The 18642-nt window shown below is 34.6% G+C and overlaps 1 protein-coding gene across 3 annotated transcripts in view; it reads right to left on the bottom strand.

Annotated features, from left to right (window-relative positions):
- Positions 1–18642, bottom strand: part of Angpt1 (angiopoietin 1) — a 223852-nt gene that overhangs the window by 38251 nt on the left and 166959 nt on the right. For all 3 annotated transcript variants that reach the window (XM_005316250.5, XM_005316251.5, XM_078016780.1), the window contains exons 5-6: positions 16273–16400; positions 7634–7735 (exon numbers count right to left, since the gene is read on the bottom strand). In XM_005316250.5, the coding sequence (XP_005316307.1) occupies positions 7634–7735; positions 16273–16400 (230 nt within the window). The remainder of the gene's footprint in view (positions 1–7633; positions 7736–16272; positions 16401–18642) is intronic.

The raw sequence follows: 18642 nt of genomic DNA, 5'->3' as shown, positions 1-18642 counted from the left end.
TGAGAACCTGAGATAAGACTGCGAATAATAGAATTTTAGAGGACTTTAAATTTTACATTACTTTGCATATGTCTTTAGGTACTGTTCTATTTTACAGAAATGAAACCAGACATTGGGTATATTCTCTTAGGAGAAAGTTTTATAGAGAAACCATTGACCCCAAATCATACACTTTGGTCCTACTCCTTAAAAAGTGGGTAAATGAACACATATTTTTTATATTTAAAGTTAAAATGACATGTGTTGCATATGTATGCACACTTTTAAAAATAATTCCCCAGTTTAACTTAGTTTCTTGATTAATTGAACATTCTTGACTCAAATTGTACTGAAGATCATCTACCTTTAGCTCAAAGCAAAAATATAGGATTCCTTGGAGTTATTCCAGTGGCTGGAATAACTTGCTTCTCTGCTCCTAAGATACTCAACTCACACTTTGCAAAAGTTCCACAGTGGCAGGAAATACTAGAGCAATTTTGAACATGCTAAGAATTTTATATATTCTTAAGGCAGCTGGTGCTACATACCAAGGAAAAGAGCAAAGCTTACCTTCTCCAATGCACAACCAGAACAAAAAGTTACAGGGGGCTGCAAGTCAAAGAATTAACACTTTCTTTATTGCAGCATCCCCTGGGAAGAAAAAGAAGACCACTGGGGTTTTCTTTGCATTTCTTCTCAGCTCAGACATGCCAGAACTCTCCCTATGGCCACTTGATGATTCCCTTTTCTGTGCAGTCATTGAAAAGGGATTCAGCAATTATACTAGATGTGAATAAAGAGGCTGGGAATGATGAAGTGTTAAGTTTTAGGTCACATATTTCCATGCTGTTGAAAGCCTTGTGTGAATAAAACTCTCCAGCTTCCCCAGGGAAAAGTGCAGTGATCTCGGATGAGCTTCAGAAATGAACAAGCATTAAAGTCCTTCCTACAAAAGCTGGTCCCTGTCTCAGCATGCAGGACTGTGTATCCCCCCTGAGTGGAGGGACATACCACTTTCTAAAAAGTTTGCTTTTTCTTCTTTCAGAAACAAGCAACTGAAAAGAAAGTGGTGGGATTGACCTCTAGAAACCAAAATTGAATTTCATGCACTTTCCCAAAAAACTGTCCAAATGAGCAAAATATTTGACTGCCATGAATCAAAATGGCCGTTAGATGATGTAGGGAGGAACCCTTCTAATAGCCAAATGCAGTGAAGCAGAAACAGCTGTTACATCATAAAGATGAAAAATATGCAAAAGAAGGGGAAATGGGAATGGATTCCCACATTACTAAGCTGTCTATTGGATAATTTATCAAGCACAACGGCCGATCTGATGTGTAGGAACAAAGGCTTGGTTTAAATTAAATAACCTCCATTTCCTATCTCTCCTCGAATTCAAAGCCTTTCTCTGAGACATATTTACTAAGGGATTTTCTGCTTAACTTCGGAGCCTCAGTTTTCTTATCTGCAAAACAGGAATCTAGAGCATTCCATGTACAACATTGTAAGAATGCAATATGCCTATGGCACCTGACTGAGTGCTGATACAGGAAAACCACATAACAAAAGTCTAGGTGTTGCTGTTGTTATAGTTAGAAGACATATCACAAGACTTAGTCATTTTGTTTGGTTGCCTTTCTTCCAAGACACTATGTGCTCTTTGAGAGTAAGCAGGTTTCTTTCTATTTCATGTAAGAGAACAAAAAATTCCAGGGTCTTGTCTTTGCTGAAAATTCACAAGGAGAATATTGAGATAATTATTTAAAAGGCTTTTATAGACACTGGAGACTAATGTACTGTTGTTTATTTGTGTATACAAAAAAATACTGTAATTTTAATCCAAGAAATTAATTACCAAATGAAAAAGTAAAAAGCCCACTGACTATAACTGGGGTTAAACTGGCACAAAGGAAAGTATAGACCACCTCAATTTTGCTTCTCAATTCTAAAAGAGGACCTTTCCCCTTCAACTCTCCCTTGGTCCTATTGTTTTAATTGCTCTTTCTCCATGTTCCACATGTTTTAAAATCTACAAAACAGGCAATTTTAAGGTCTTATACTTGTGCTAATAAATGATTAGTTCTGATAGTTGCTTTCAACTAAAGGCACATATCTTAAAAAGCTGTGGAGTAGCCAGGGTTGGTGGCACACTCCTGAAATTCCAGATGCTCAAGGGGGCTGAGGCAAGTTGGAGGCCAGCCTCTACAACTAAGCAAGACCCTGTCACAAAACAACAAATAAAAAGGGCTGGGGGTGGAGCTCACAGGCAAAGTGCCACTGGGTTAAATTGAAAGAGAGAGAGAGAGCGAGAAAGAGAGAGGAAGGAAGAAAGGAAGGAAAGGAGGGAGGGAAGGAGAAAGGAACAAAGAGTGAGCTGTGGAGCTTTTGAAAAATAGAGATGACTTAGTTTCTCCATGGAGATTGAATTTAGTATGTCTCAGGTGGGCTTGGGGATTTGGATATTTAAAAGGTTTCACGGGTGAGTCTGCTATGAACCAAGGTGGAGAACCATATAAATATAGGTGGAATAACTATTCAGATGCAAATTAGATTATACTAATCAGACAAAATTATCAGAGTAGGGCAGGCATAAAATTCCTCCATATCAGGAAGCAAGTTTTGGTTATATTTGCAGGATTGTCTGAAACAAAAAAACAAATCCATGCCTAAATTACTGAAATCACTGATGCACAACTCAAAGTACAGGTTTATACACTATTGCATATAACAGTTTACCACAGGTTCGTATTTCAGCTCAAATATCCTGCAACATTCATAAAAATAAAAACTGAAGCTTTACAAAATATTGTGCTGATGTTAAAAATAGCAGCAAATAAATAAATGTTAGTTATAAAAATAGATTTTCTTCTTTTTCTTGAGTAAAATCCAAGGATGCTATGTCATGTAGTTTCATGAAGCTATTATGTGTAGTTCTGTCAGTTACAATCATATAAAAGATTCTGATAACACAATTCAGATCCATTGCTGATCAATTTCATTTCTCCTCTGGGAGTTTAATAAAAGGGCAAAATATACTAGAATTTAACAAAAAAATAATAATACTTACTTTAAAATGGCCTTAAGAGGTAAATTTTATTTAAAAAAAAATCATGTAGGTGAAAGATCAACATTCATTAGTTTTTGCCAAAACCTGCAGAAATGTTCAATTTTGGCTTGTGCTTTTTCCAAGTTAATAAAATTATTGTCTCTGATACTTTATTTGTTTTGTCTCATAATGATCACAGGAAGTGTTGACTTTTTATAGAAGAAACAAAATTGAAACCAGACACGGTTTCAATAATCCCACTTCAGACATACCAAATCCAAATCTCCATGGGGAAACTAAATCACCTCTGTTTTTAAAGAGCTCCACAACTATTTCTGATATACACTCCTAGTGAAAGCAATGATAAAAACTCTTAATTTATCATAATGGGTATAAGTCCTATGAGTTTCAACTTTTTTCATATAAATGATTAAAGAAAATAGGCCTGAAAAGTGGCTTTCCAAAGGTGCAGTAATACACACTTAGAGTCATTTAAAAACATCTACACTAATTGCTGAGACTTCCAGCTCAAGAAAGAGCAGAAGAACTATTTATTTCATAATTTTTAAATTCTTGAGCATTTTTCTCTTTTTATTTTGAAGATGTTTAAAATGCGGTTAAAAATGTGTGTTTATTTTCTTTCCAGAAATAAAGAACTCCCAGAAGGTATGATGCTCAGAATGAAATGTTTGTGTCAAAGGAAGCTTTGTTGGGGGGCGGGGGAGGGTTTGAATACAAAGCAAGTTTGTCTCCAGGGCATTAGCCACTGCTTACTATAAAGTTAGGTCACTTAGGGTACTATTTGGGGTTCCAAGCTTCAGTGGGCTTTATATGCAAAAGCATTGCTGTAAGTGTTATTTCTGGAGGCTGCTAAATGGTGCCCTTGTGACTTGAAGGAACTAATATCAGTCCCTAAATGTCTCCAATAAAAGCCCATTCCTGACTTCTCCCTTAGCAAACATCTTTACAAATCTATAAACCAGATTTGGTGCATCTCCTCCTAAAAAAAGGTTAAGTGAAAACAAAAAACAAAACTCAGGTAAAAGACTTTTTTTGTAGGATTAAAGCCAATGCCCAGAACCGAATAAATTGCAAACCTCTTATGCTGAGAGAGGTTTAAAGATAGCAATGTATAATACATATTTGTAATTTCATGGGTTGATAATTGTAACACACAATTCCACAAAACTTGTGAGGCAAGAGACAACCCACAGATATCAACCAGAAAAAAAGGGAAGGAGAGAAGTAAGGCAGAAAGGGCGGGATGAAATGTTATGGCTATACTCAGTGTGCAAGAAAGTGTAGCCTCCTGGCACACACACAGTACAGGGGGGAGACTAAAGAGGAGGGAGTGCATGCCAGGAAGTCTTTGTTTTCCCCCAAGGATTTGCACCCCAAGCTGAAGAAGTGGACTTCAGGCTCACTTGACTTTGATGCAAGGAATAGAAATAGGTGTGATTGACAAGAATTGACATTAAGGAGACCATGTCCATTCGTGGTAGAATCGTGTTATTTTGTCTTTAGGTTTTTTAAAAAAAAGGCTCTGAAGAAAACAGATGAAACACTTTTTACCATGTGTTTTGATGAATATTACCAACTTGTGACATAAGATGAATTATTTTATTTTTTAAAAAGTCTTCAGATTCATTTTTGCCAGAATGTTTTACAATTTTGGAGCTGATTATATTTCATGACCATGAAGAATTGACATTGAGGTGATAAATATTTCAAGTTTGAATAAAGCATAATAATCTTTCATATTCAGAAAAGGGATAAGGACAAACTGAATAAAAACTATGATTAAAGAATAATCCCAGTCTTGTTCCAATAACAAAAAAGAATTGCTTAAAAGTAGATTCATTTGTTTGGTAAATACTTACAAGACATGAATCAATTCCATATTTAACAAGTCAGTATCTCTTACTTAATGTGCCTGGCTTGCCAAGGCAGCAGATGTTTACAGCTAATAATTCACCATTTTGGAAAATCACAATGATGACAACTTTATGTTCATTTTCCATTATCATTCATTTTAATAATAATGCATTTCAGATTTGCTTGATCCTATATCAGTTGTTTGACTTCTAAGATAACTTCTTCACATCCCATTTTAGTGGTGAAAATTATCATGAGTTAAAGTAGTTAGCAAAATAATACTTTGGGCAAAATTAATAAATGTTTTGCAGACTTTGATGTTTTAATTTTGAATAATAATAATAATAGTAACTAGTGTTTATTAAAAATTCAGTGTGTCCAAGTGCTTTACTAATATGATTACTAATCTCCACAGCATCCCTGAAAGGCTTCAAATGTATAATTATTGTCCCATTTTAATGAATGAGAAAGCTAATGTATGTGTATGAGATTTTCCTAAATTCAACCCACTTAGGAATAGTGGGGTAAAGAATAAACCTACTAATCCATACATATTTCAAGTCCACTTTTAGAACTTAGGTAATTCCCCCCGTGTGTTTATAGAATCATGTAAACAGAAAGAGTTTTAGAATCTAACCTGACTACCATTCCTATTCTCCATAACCATACTGAAAAAAGAGGATCTATCTCCTACTTGGGTGCTTACACTGATGAGGGAGGGGACTTGTCCCTGAGTAGAAAGTCCATTTATTGTTAGAATTTAGCACTAGAGAGTTTTGCTTTTACTTAGTCAAATTTTGCTTTTATGTTATATTCCCCATTCATTATAGAATTCCCCTTAAATTATTGTAGAAATGTGGAGTTTAGTTCAATAATTTGGGGGTAGAGCTTGATGTCCTGTGTTTCTCTATGCTCCCAGATGATGCTAATGCTGCTGGTCCCCGGTCCACATTTTGTGTAGGAGGCTCTGGTACTACATGCTTCCATCCAGTTAGTTAATTAGGTAGCTATCAGACAGGACTATGCCTAATTCTTTTCAAATATTTCTTCAGGTTAAACAATCCAAATCATTCACTTGCTCCATACATGATTTCCAGATTCTTCACATATTGATTATAATTCTTAAGATTGTCCACTTGGTTAAAAACCTCCAGAACTGAAAACATCTTAAAGTAAATTCTGCAATTTTTGTGCCCTAAAATCTGCTACTAATGTAGAGTAAGTACACTAATCTTGGTTTTTCAGCAGCCAACAATTCAAAAAACTTTGAGTCACACCAGTCTCTGTGGAATTCTGTCTTGTTGGTCTCAGCCTACCTTTCTATCTTGAGTCTATGGTTCATTAAAGACATTGGATTTCAACTCCGTGTCCCTCTAAATTGTTAATTAAACTGCATGCTAAAGGTTTAGCTGAGAATTTCATAAAAATCTTCTAGATAAAGTGACAGCCCTAGAGAGCACCATTCATGAACTAAAACCCCTTTGTTCGGTGATATTAAACCAACTATGAAACTACTAATTGGTGAACTATAATTTCAACCAACCACAGGTTTGACACTGTCTACAAGGTACTGAGATGGAACTTTTCTAGTATAGAACTTCCATCACATTTTTTTTCATCTTCAGAGAGAAAAATTTGTCAAGAGTTCAAAACAAAGTTATTCATAAATGTTACATATAAAATAATGAGAATTCACCAATTAAGGAAATCCTTTTCTTTTACTGTGATTTGACATTCTGTCATCAGGTTTTAATAGTCAATATTTTAGGCATTGAATATGAGATTATTGGATTATAGATTAATTAAATCATCTGCTATGTTACCTTGAAAAAGTTGGTCTCTCTAATCTGGTTTCTCTTAAAATAGGGATAGTATTAAGTCATCAGTTTGATATAAAAATTAGATAAGACTAACACATACTAAGGATTGAAAACATCAGCTACAAGAATGTTGGTAATGACTATTGAGAGGACAATGGTATGTCTGCTTTTATTTTAGAGGCACCAATGAACAGTCTTTCCTTTCTTACCTTTGTGTTCTCCTCTCATCTTGAATCTAGTCTGGGCCCATGGTCAACTTTGACCAATAGAAAGCAGTGGAGATGTCTCTGTGCCATTTCTATGAAAAATTGTGCTCTATAGGTGTAATATGAATTGTAATGCATTCTGTTGTCATATATAACAAATTAAAATTTAAAAAAAAAATTTAAAAAGAGACTAAAAGTATCTCCTGTTCATGGGGATGCCAACTGTGACAGGAAGGGCCTGATAACCCTGGGTACTCAGAGAAGCCCAGAGGAGCCACATGAAAGCTCTCGTGGAGGAACTTATTCAACAGCAGCAATTGCCAGCCCTGAGTGAGGCCATTACTATCTTGCCAGCCCTGAGTGAGGCCATTACTATCACCTGCCTGGCAGGACACCCATCCTGCCTGATCGGAGTTCTGGCTTCCCCTTCCCTCATTCAAATAGGAATGGACCCAGACAATCCACAGCAGTTCATAAAATAATTATAGTAATACATTTCTCTTTCTGATGCACACATGGAAATCATTTACTCAAAATGATTTATGAGTGTTTTGTGTCTAATGAAAATCATGTCCTTAATGTAGGCATCATTTTTATTCTTAAATTAACTTGAAAGCATCTAAAAATGCAAAGGTTCATCATATAATCTGATGAAGATAACTTTGTGAAAAAACATCAAACACCACCGTAAATTCTCCCATCTTACCATTTTATATTCTTTCCAGCCTCTTTGGAAATCTAGACTTCCATCTTCACGATGCTGTATGACAGTCCAACCTCCCCCGTTCACATCCATGTTGCAAAATACCTGGCAGATGAAGGGAAAAGAAAGGCAGGGGGGAAATATGTTTATTTTAAAGAAGGATGTATCTAACATATTTCAAAATAAAAATAGGTCTAAAGACCTGCAAGAAAAAGAACTACATTGGGAAAAATATTAATTCAGACATATTGATTATTTCTTCCCATAATTCATATTTGAGTTACTTCTGATCAAATTCTATCAATGATGCATCAATTCCTTGTAACAATTTAGATCAGCTAGCTGAAAATTCAGTCTCAGAGTATAAAAATTAAAAATCAACATCTTAAGTGGAAATAGGCACTTGTATAAGTTTAAATTTTAAAAATGCTACTAAAGTTTCTAAAACTAGGCCATTTTATGTTTAAAGCATAACTCACATTTTTTCAATATTTTAGTATTGGTAATATAAGATTAAAGGTTTGGGTAATATAATTTTTAAAAAGTTTATGTATATATATAAATATTTCATTATTTCATATTTTATTTCATAACTGATAGATATTTACATACTATGATAATTATTCTTGATGGCTGAATACTACATGAGGGGCAAAATTTGGTCCTCAGCACATGGAGAACACATTATTTGCTTAAGTTTTAGTCATGAACAATAAGAGGAGAACATGACATACTATATTCCTTCCGACTGTGACAAGCATTTCTTTCCCATGTGGAAAAGTTATCCAAATCTTTCAAAGACTTAGGCTTATTTCAATTATTTTAAATGTAATAGCATTTATTTAAACAACTGATTAATTTTCCCCAGAGTCCACCCTAGAAGGGAAACGTATCTGTGATGGGATGATCTTTGGAGAGCAATCACTGGAATTGTTGTAGCATGGATGTGGCAGTTGATTATTCAAGGGCTGGGCTATGGGGAACACCATTCTGCAGCAACTGAATATTAAAGCATTTTGAAGGTTGGCTGACAGTGTGGATATGATGCAGCCACAGCAGTCAGGCGGTGGAGACACGGGACTAAGCTCTGATTAAAGGAAAAACCTCAATGTTTTCCCTGTGGCATTACATTTGGAGCACAAATGGCCAAAGGGTATGAAAGCAATGGAAACAACTGTCATTCAAAGGGCAAACTACTCATGTACTTCCTCAGAGTGAAAGGAACGGAGACACACATGCCTATGCGAACATATGAAACAGGACAACCGCCTCTCCTGAGGGCTCCCCTCTAACTTGACAACAGCCACTGACCCTGTATGTCATTCCTCGGAACTGATTCACCTCCAAGATTATAAATTTTAAATTGCCCTCCCTTTCCCAGCGTTACCGCTACTGACCCTTCTCCATCTGCTCTTTGTCCTTAACCTCTAATTAGTCTTCCTTAATTCTAATTTATTCATTCACTTACTTTTTCACTCAGCAAGTGTTCTTGGGCATTGGTTTGACATTACAACTGAGGATATTAGGATGAATAAAATATGTCTCATCAACTCAAAACACGGCAAAGTTGCAACACTGACTGATCCTATAAGATTAAGAGACACTGAAATCCATAACTTTTAACTCCAGTGACCTGAAGAATAATAGTGACAACGATCTAAATGAGAGATGTATAAAAAGAGCTAACATGCGAGAGAAGAAAATGATGATGATTTGGGATATTTAATGTTTTAGGTAGCTCTCCAAAAAGAAGCGTTAATTGACAAGTTAGAGATGTTCTACTGAAACATCCGGAGATAAGACAAAGGATAAAATTTTGCCGAGAATAAGGAGATAAAAAGAAGTCATTAACAATGGTGTTTTTGTTAAGTGCCACGTAACTTAAGCACTTTATATGCATTAATCTCACAACAACTCTATGAAGAAGGTATGATTATCATTTCCATTCTACTCGTGAAAAAAGTGAGAGTATTTCAGAAACTTACCAATGGTTATACTTAAGCATTAGTACTGGGTCCAACATTTGAATTGAATTTAGGGTTTGAACCCTATGTTTATCTAATTCAAAATTATTGGGAGTAATGTACTTAAAATCAGCAGTTGGTCACATGAAAATAGATACATAATTTAAAGAGCTCAAAACAAAAAAGATTGTATTTTACAGATAACATGTATTTACATTATGTAATATATACTCTGTGTATAATATTTAATGCATTATACATAGTTATTTTATGGAGATGTGAGGGAGAGGGAGGAGGGTCTATGAGTGGACTTTGGTGAATAACTGGTGGAGATAAAATATATTAGTAACCTAGAGATGGGTAGATATTCGGTGTCATTTGCTGCTATTCCCAGGGCCTATAGTATTGCCTAGCCAAAGGTGGGTATTCAAAGAATATTTGCTGAATAAATAAAGATATAATAAATATAAAATAAGAGGGCTGAGGTTGTAGCTCAGTGGTAGAGCACTTGCCTCGCACATGTGAGGCCCTGGGTTTGATCCTCAGCACCACGTAAAATAAATAAATAAAAATAAAGATATTGTGTCCATCTACAACTAAAAAATATTTAAAAAAATAAAATAAGAAAACTTACAAACAACACTGGGTATAAATGCTGAGTTTGGGATGTGATAATCAAATATTTGAGAGAAATCAAGATTAAGATTAAGAAAATATACATGTAAATTTGAAATGAAGAAGCCATTAGTGATCTTGATCTGAGAGATTGCAGGACTGCTATGAGTATAAAATCAGATGGCACAGCTTAAAAGGGGGCATAGGTGGTAATTCAGCAGGTGAAACTTTCCCAATGACATTTAAGTCAGAACAAAGGAAAATAAAAATGTCAAGGACACATTTTGCTAAGGAAAACAAATTTCACTCATTTCCCAATTAAATTTTACCCTGCTGTCATTGGTAATCCCAAATTTTCTCTTTCCTTCCTTCCTTTCTTTCCCTCACCCTTCTTCTTTCTGTCAGAAGAAAAGAGTATTTATAGAAAAAAAACTATGCTGTGTAGTTTTTAATGGATGTTAAGTGTTATCAAAATTCTGTGGCTTTGTTTTACAATCACTCACAAATTTTTAGAAAAGACAACTTCCCTTTTAAGAAAGTATCCAGCTATTTGGAAATGTTAAGAAGTGCTGAGATTGCATCTTAGATAGAGACCCAGAGAGAGACAGAGCTTCATGGGGAGGTAGAAATTACCCAGGCAGATCACAGGTTTGGAAGCTGAGATTCTGAAAGGTTAAGGGATTTGACATATGTGTCACAATTCTTATCAATTCTCCATGGCAGCAATGATAACGGTCCAACAGTCTCCATTTGTTGAATTTGGGTATAAGAGAGCTGAATGACACATTGCTCAGGGGCACAGACTTGAGTGCTGGATTGTGTGGATTCAAATTCCCACCTCTGCTCTCTTACATTTTTTGTGAGGATTAAATGAGCCAATGTACATAGAGTTTTTAGAGTATTGTTTGGCAAGTAATAGGAATTGCCATTGTTCTTATCTTTTACATGCATTTTATTTTATTTATTTATTTATTTGGTACTGGAAATTGAATCCAGCACTTGTCCACTGAGCCACTTTTCCAGCCCTTTTAAATATTTTTTTTTAATTTAGAGACAGGGTCTCCCCAAATTTCTTAGGGCTTTGCTAAATTGCTGATACTGGCTTTGAACTCAAGATCCACCTGCCTCAGCCTCCTAAACTACTGGGATTACAGGTGTACACCCATAGCACCCGGCTCTTACATGCATTTTACAGATAACATGTATTTATATTATATAATATCACTGTGTATATAATATTTAATATATTATATTATAGTTATTATATAGAACATTGCATATGATTCATATTATTAACTTGCTATGAATAATAAGGAATATAGAAAATTCAAAATATGCAGAAGTTCAATAAAATTTCCCTACAATTATATTCACTGGCTTCTAGTTAATAGTATTGGCATCACTAATCTTTGATCATGGTGCTTTTCAGTCTTTAAGAAGTTGGATTCACTCTTTTTAAAAAAAGCAGTTATTTTTTCAATAGTCACAAGAAAAATTAAAATCCTATGCCTAACAGATGAAAGAAGTTCCAGAAAATAGAAGATCAGTTTCAGAAAGATTTGAAACATAAAAGGACCTGAAAAGTTCACTTGCCAACACTCTGTGGTCAGTGCTATCTGGCGGTTCTTCCTGTGGACAAGGCCCACTACATTTACTATGCCTGTTGCATGTATTGATCATATGACTTGGGCTTATTTCTATCCAAGAAAATATTGAACTGGCTCCTATCCCAGGCAAGGTCAAAGCTCTCAAGCATTAAACACCTTTTAACATAATACAGAGGTCTAAACCCAAACAAAAAGGGGAAATTTGATTCACATACTTTTTATGCTTTTATGTTTCATACAAGTTGGAATGATTAGCTTTGTGGACATTAATTATTTTTCCATAACCTTAAATCAAAAAGTCTTAACACATTTGTTACAGTCCTTTTCCAAGAATTAAGGGAATTATGAGTTCAGAGCAAATTTTTAATATTTTACAATAAGAGTTATGATTTAATGGTTTATTTTTTTGGATGAAACTAAGATGGCTATAGGGCATTTGGTTTTAGAAAATTATGAAATGAAAGAGAAAATCCTGTTTCCTAGTACCATGCATTGAAGGGAATTCAGAGAAGGAAATAACCCCAAGCCATTAATACTATCAAAGCAAAAAAGAAAGAAGTAAATTTTCTATCTTCTTGAAAAATTAAATCACCCTAGGAAACCACATGACATTTGAAAAGACAACACTTTTCAAGCTTTTGCAAACAATTCTGTTTTAGCACGGAACAATGTCAGGCAAAAAAAGACTAACAATTCTGCTTAAAAGATGAATAACTTATTTTAAAAGATTTTATCAATTGTCTAAAATAGCTCAATTTTATTGATTAGTTCATATTCCATAGTATATGTATTTGGAATTATTTTTATAGGCTTGTTTTAAATTTCTTGAAATTTTGAAGGCATTAAAATGATCAAAACTATTGCTAAGCATATCCAAGTGTAGCACCAAACTTTTTATCTATAATGCCCAGTCTATTAAGAAGGGTAAAAGTCAAAAAAACCAAGGTTTTCTTTTAGTGATTTTTACATGTTTAAGAAAACATCGTTGATTTTATATCAGATAGAAGTAGAAAGTAAAATTACAGGATAGTGGGGAGTGAGGTAGATTATACTAAGAACATGAATCAATTTACTCACTTTCTAATAATAAACCCTTGCCTATGTCACTTGGAAGTAAGTTCATGTTCAAAATTATAAATTGTGCAACTTCAGTCATCACTAATATAATCATCCTGCTTAAGCCTTTAGTTAAGATGGTGCAATATGGAGTCAGAGTCCTTTGTTTCAAAGCCAGTTTTCAACATTTACCAACTACGTCATTTGGGCAAACTATTTGTCTAAAATAGAGGTAATGGAGACACTCATTTCATATGATTTTTGAAAAGAATAAATGAGTGAGTGCAAATGAAAGAAAAGCAGTCAGATCAGGAACTGGCAAGCCGTTAATGCTCTGTACATTTGAACCAATGCATTAACCAGCTTCTGAGTTTCTTTGAGGAAATTCATACAATATGTGTTCTTACCAGGGTCACACTAAGTGATCATAATAAGGGATTTAAGTCAAAATGTGCTACTTATTAAAAATAAATATAGTTACATCAGTCTGAACAATAGAGCAGTATTACCGCTTGTGAGAGAATCCATGATCATAAAGGGGAAGGAATAAAGTAAGAAAGGAAACACCTAAGTTCAGAGTCTCTCTCCCCCCAGCTCAGTCACCCCTGTTCTTGTCACACTCCGCTACCATTTGTTTTGTTTCCAATAAAAACAAACCCAATCATAACTAAACCTACTGATAGTCCTGACCAAGTCATGTAAGAACTTCTTTCCTTTGAGAAGCCATTTTTAGAGCAGTTTCTACAGTGCTAAAATTTGCCTCTCACGGATATACTCTGATATTCCTGTGAACTTGCTCAAGTTACGATTTTTTCATAAGCTCACAACTCAGAAATTTCATCCAAAAGTTCCTTGACGTGGATTTAATGTTTTACCTTTTTTTTTTTTTTTTCCAAATTTAGGGTCTGGGTGGTAGAAAACATCTCTACGATGCAAGGAGCACTGGGTTTGTTCCCCCGTGTAAATAAATAGATTTCTCAAATACTTTATTTATCCAAGAACAATTCTGAAGCTCCATTTTATGTAAAATACACTATTTGGGGGAAGCATACGTTTAAATCATGCTGTCTCAGTGTAAACAACCTAGAAGCCAGCCACTGAACCAGTAAAGTGGATTGTAAGCCTTATCTTTTATAAATATGGAATTTCTCCTAGATTATGGATTAGAAAAGAATATTTTCCTATCCTAACAAGAGCAGTGGTTCTGCATATAGTCTGCGAATTGTTTGCATCTCAAAATATTTGAACTATGAGCTATGCTGACATATGAACTGAATTTTATGAATTAAATTGCTTCTCTCCATCTGCAAGAGCCACCTGGTATTACTGGTGATGTAGTGAAAAATTCTAGAAGTCTGAAAGTTCTCAATCTGAAAAGCCTGAAAATTCTGTTTCTGTTTTTATACATACCACAGGATCTTCAGGAATCTAAAAGGAGAGTCACTTAATATTTTTAGTTAATGCCATTTTTGTTTTTATTTCAAGCTATAAGCTCCAGTGCAACTGATGATAAATTAGGGGTTCTTCGAGATTTAAGGCAGTACTGTAGATAAATCAGAGTATATTCATTTTTGCTTCCCTCTCCTACTCCAAGACAGTTTCTTAAACACTTTCCTATATGTTTTGTGTATGCTGTGTGTGTTTGTGTGTGTGTGTGTGTGTGTGTTTGATTTCAAGCATAGGTATGACCTTAGTATACCCAAACTTTCCTTCTTATTCTAGTCTCCTCACTCTCAGACTTACCATTTTATGTTCCCAGTGTTTTTTTTAACACTGAGTATTTGAGAGAAATGAAATCTTGCACAGAACATGTGAAACAAAACTTGTCCGGTAGGTAACTGAGGGGGCAATATATGGAACTGTGCCTGCCATCTTTCCTGCCTCCTGTACGTATTCACACCCATCCTTTTCCCACTTGTAGAAAAACCCTCAAAGGTCACTTTTGGAAAGAAAATGTTGTCCCAGAAAAAAGGAAAAATTTTTTGAGCCAACCTAATGTACTAGAACTTTGGGAATCTGGAGAGAGATAATAGCAGTAAAAAGAGAAACAGAGTTTGACCTGAATTATCAATCAGACTCTGTCTCAGCAATGACACGACATCTGGCAAACTGGTCTCAAAGATTCACGTATCTTGCTTATCAAAGGAAACCAACTATCAGACAGACAAAATTAGATTTGCTTACTGTATACTACAGAAAAGTGTTGATTATCATCAGCATTCATTCATTCATTCATTCATCCTGGCACATACTTATTGAGGACTTACTATGAGCAGAAACCATGCTAGTTTCCAGAAAATCAAAAATAAAAAGACACAGTCCCTGCCTCATAGAACTTGTAGTGAGAAAGTCCTGCAAGTCTGCTTGGGGAATCAAGGAAGGCCTTCCAGAAACATTTGCACAGTACCCAGAAGAAAGAAGACTTGTGACAGGTAATTTAGAGGGGAGGAAAGTTTGTGCTATAAGAGCAGGCAATCTGCTTTGGACCTTGGGTGTCTAGCTAAAGCTTTTACACATTGAGAGCTCTGCTCTCACCTTTAATTCCACTTTATTTGGCTGCCTCACCACGATGCTCCCCATATTCCCTGCTTCAGAAAAAACATCTGCATCACAACTCTCCCACAGTTTTTATAGCTGTCTATGTAAATATCTCTTATCATTACTACACTGGAAACTGTTTATTCCAAACTGATGTCTTTGGATAGTGACTGACAAATAAATGGCATCCACTTAATAGTACTGAATGAAGGCATGGATATTTTAATAAAAAAATAACAGGGGTGGTACAGGAAAGAGAGGTGACAGCAGGCAAATAGTGCTTGCTTACTTTAATGTTTACTTTGGGGCTTGTTCAACATAAGGAGAAATCTGTTCTCCAACCTGCTCTTTTATGTAAATATGAAAAGCAAAGCCTTTCAAAATTATGAGTTGAGATGGGGTACGATTCTCCCACTTTAAAAGGAGCAGTAATCTGTAAATAGCTTGCACTCTGCTATATTTCCTGCACCCCCACACCCCTCATGGAGGATGGGAATCCTGTAAGTTCTCGGGGCTTTGGAATATGGCTGCTATTCCTCATGCACTCAAGGTAGGTGTGACTTCAAAATTTGATCTGTGCAAGACAAACATTTCTGAGCAATGAGACATCCCATGAATAGCAATGAATAAAGGGATGCTAATGTGAAAAAGGAATAAACAATACAAGGTTTAGAGTACATCTGTACAATAGGGTTTTGTTCCCCATGGGCCTGGGAAACAAAGTTATCTCTGGGAGAAATGAGCTCACACACACACACTTTTTGCTTTTCCATTTAACAAGCTCACAAATCAATCTGATTATCATCCAGCAATTCAACTAGGATCTGCTTTACATCCCATAAACAAACACTTCTGGTTTTACCTTTTTGGGTTCTGGCATATTATTAATATAAATAGTGTAGATTCCACTTTTATTAAAACCAGCTTGATATACATCTGCACAGTCTCTAAATGGTTTTTCTTCCTCTCTTTTTCCTCCTTTTAGCAAAACTGCAAAAAAAAAAAAAGATTGCAATATATGAATATCAGTACCTTTAACACCCACATGGACTTCAAGAGTAGCTAAACATGACTTCATTCTCTCAACATAAAGATCAATATTGCATTTACTGAAAACTAAACATAAAGACAATATCAGATTTTTACAGGTGATTTACAAAATTTAGAAATGGGAAAAAGTTACAAGGCAATTTCTAACTGTATATTTATATTTTACTTGGGATGGGGATGTGGCTCAAGTGGTATAGGCTTGCCTGGCATGCGTGGGGCTCTGGGTTCGATTCTCAGCACCACATAAAAATAAAATAAAGATGTTGTGTCCACTGAAAACTAAAAAATAAATATTAAAACAATTCTCTCTCTCTCTCTCTCTCTCTCTCTCTTTCTCTCTCTCTCTCTATATATATATATGTATATATACATATATATATTTTTTTTTTACTTAATTTCTTAATTTTGGTTTTTCTTTATATCTTTTCCAAAATACCTCTAACTGGTAGCGATTTATGTCAATGTTTCCTGCAAAATTTCTAAAACATTCTTATCTACATTTCATAGGAAAATTTTATTCATTTTTTTTTGTGTGTGTGTGTGATTCTATGGACCAAACCCAGAGCCTCACACTTGTTAGGCATATGTTATATCACTGAACTATATGCCCAGTCCTGGGAAAGTTCAGAAAGACGCCAAAACATTTTTTTGGAGATGGAAGAGATGAAGAAAAATTCATGCATCAAAATGTAGCATGGCAGTTTAAAACATTAAAAGAAGGTAGTACCTTTCTTTTGTGGCTTTATAGTGATAAATTCCTATAAATTTTACAAAAACCAAAACCAAAGTAACTCTCAAAATAATTAGATTTGGGAAGTAGAAAAGAGTTTATGATCCAATTTAACTACCTTGAAAGAAAATATAATAGCACTTTGTATTTTGTTTAATGCCCTGAAGCTAAATTATCAGGTTAATGATATATGATTGATAGAATGAATAAGACTTTGAAATTAAGTTTTAAAGGGGAAATAATCACCTAAAAGTCAAGTGAAGACAGGAAATTTAGTCAGCATGCTAGACAAGCTTGTACCACTGAGCTACATTCCCAACCCTCTTTTTAATTTATTTTGAAACAGGGTCTTACTAAGTTGCACAGATTTGCCTCAAACTTATGATCTTCCTGCCTCAGTCTCCTGAGTACCTGGGATTACAGATGTGGGGATACCATGCTCAATTTACCTAACTTTAAAAATTATTCAGAATATTTTGCAGTATCACTGCTAACATTTTCTGTTGCTTAATAAGAATCTGTCTTCAATTAGTTTATTTTACAATGGTCTTTTATAATAAAAATGGCAAAACTAAACTATGAATTAATGCTTTTAAATTGATTTTTAAATACTCAGAAAATCTAAAATAATAACCCGACTTAAATTTTACTTGCATAATGTTTGTTAATTTCTAGGTAACAATGAGTCTAATTTTTGTGGAAAGAATTACTGTCTCAGTGTGAATGTTTCAATTTTTCAAATATACTAAATTATTTTTCAAGAAAATGAAACATTCATATCAGATATTCTGCCACAACAAAAATGTAAAAATGTATTAAAGCATTTAATGACATACTTTTCTATATAGCTCATATCTGTACTGTTTTTGCCTGAATGTATTAACAATTAGAGCTTTATATTATTACAATTGCAATATCAACACAGAATCAAGTAAACTAAAAGGTTATTGGTTCATATCACAGTGAAGAAGTATTGCATAGAAAACAGGAAAATATCAATTAAAATGTATATATACATGCTTAAAAGCCATCTTTATGGCACTGGGCCTATTAATCAATTATATAAAGGTATTGTTTTCAAAGTGTCAATGTAGTTCAATGGTGTTCACTTACTTCAACTTTATGGACCATTATTTTTAAAAAACAAAACCTTCCTAAAAGCTAAATACTTTTCTCATGTTATAAATTAAAATAAATAAATAAATAGCCCAATTAAATGCCTAAAATAGGGATGTAAAGAAATACCAACTAAAATTTATGATTCTTTGAAAGTATGAAAAAAAAACAGGAAGATGTGGTCAACAGAACCCACTGGTAAACCCACTTTTCTTTTGGGGGCGAGAGATGGAGAATCATTTATCTAAGGAGAAAATGCTTCGTTTGTTGAATATACCACTTCCTGCCCTCCCATATGTGGTGGTTCAGGAGAATACACTCCCTTCCTCCTCTCAG

Source organism: Ictidomys tridecemlineatus, chromosome 7, assembly GCF_052094955.1.
Source record: "Ictidomys tridecemlineatus isolate mIctTri1 chromosome 7, mIctTri1.hap1, whole genome shotgun sequence".
NCBI classification, from domain to species: domain Eukaryota; kingdom Metazoa; phylum Chordata; class Mammalia; order Rodentia; family Sciuridae; genus Ictidomys; species Ictidomys tridecemlineatus.
The sequence above is the reverse complement of the archived record's forward strand: the minus strand, read 5'-3'. Positions and strand labels throughout refer to the sequence as shown.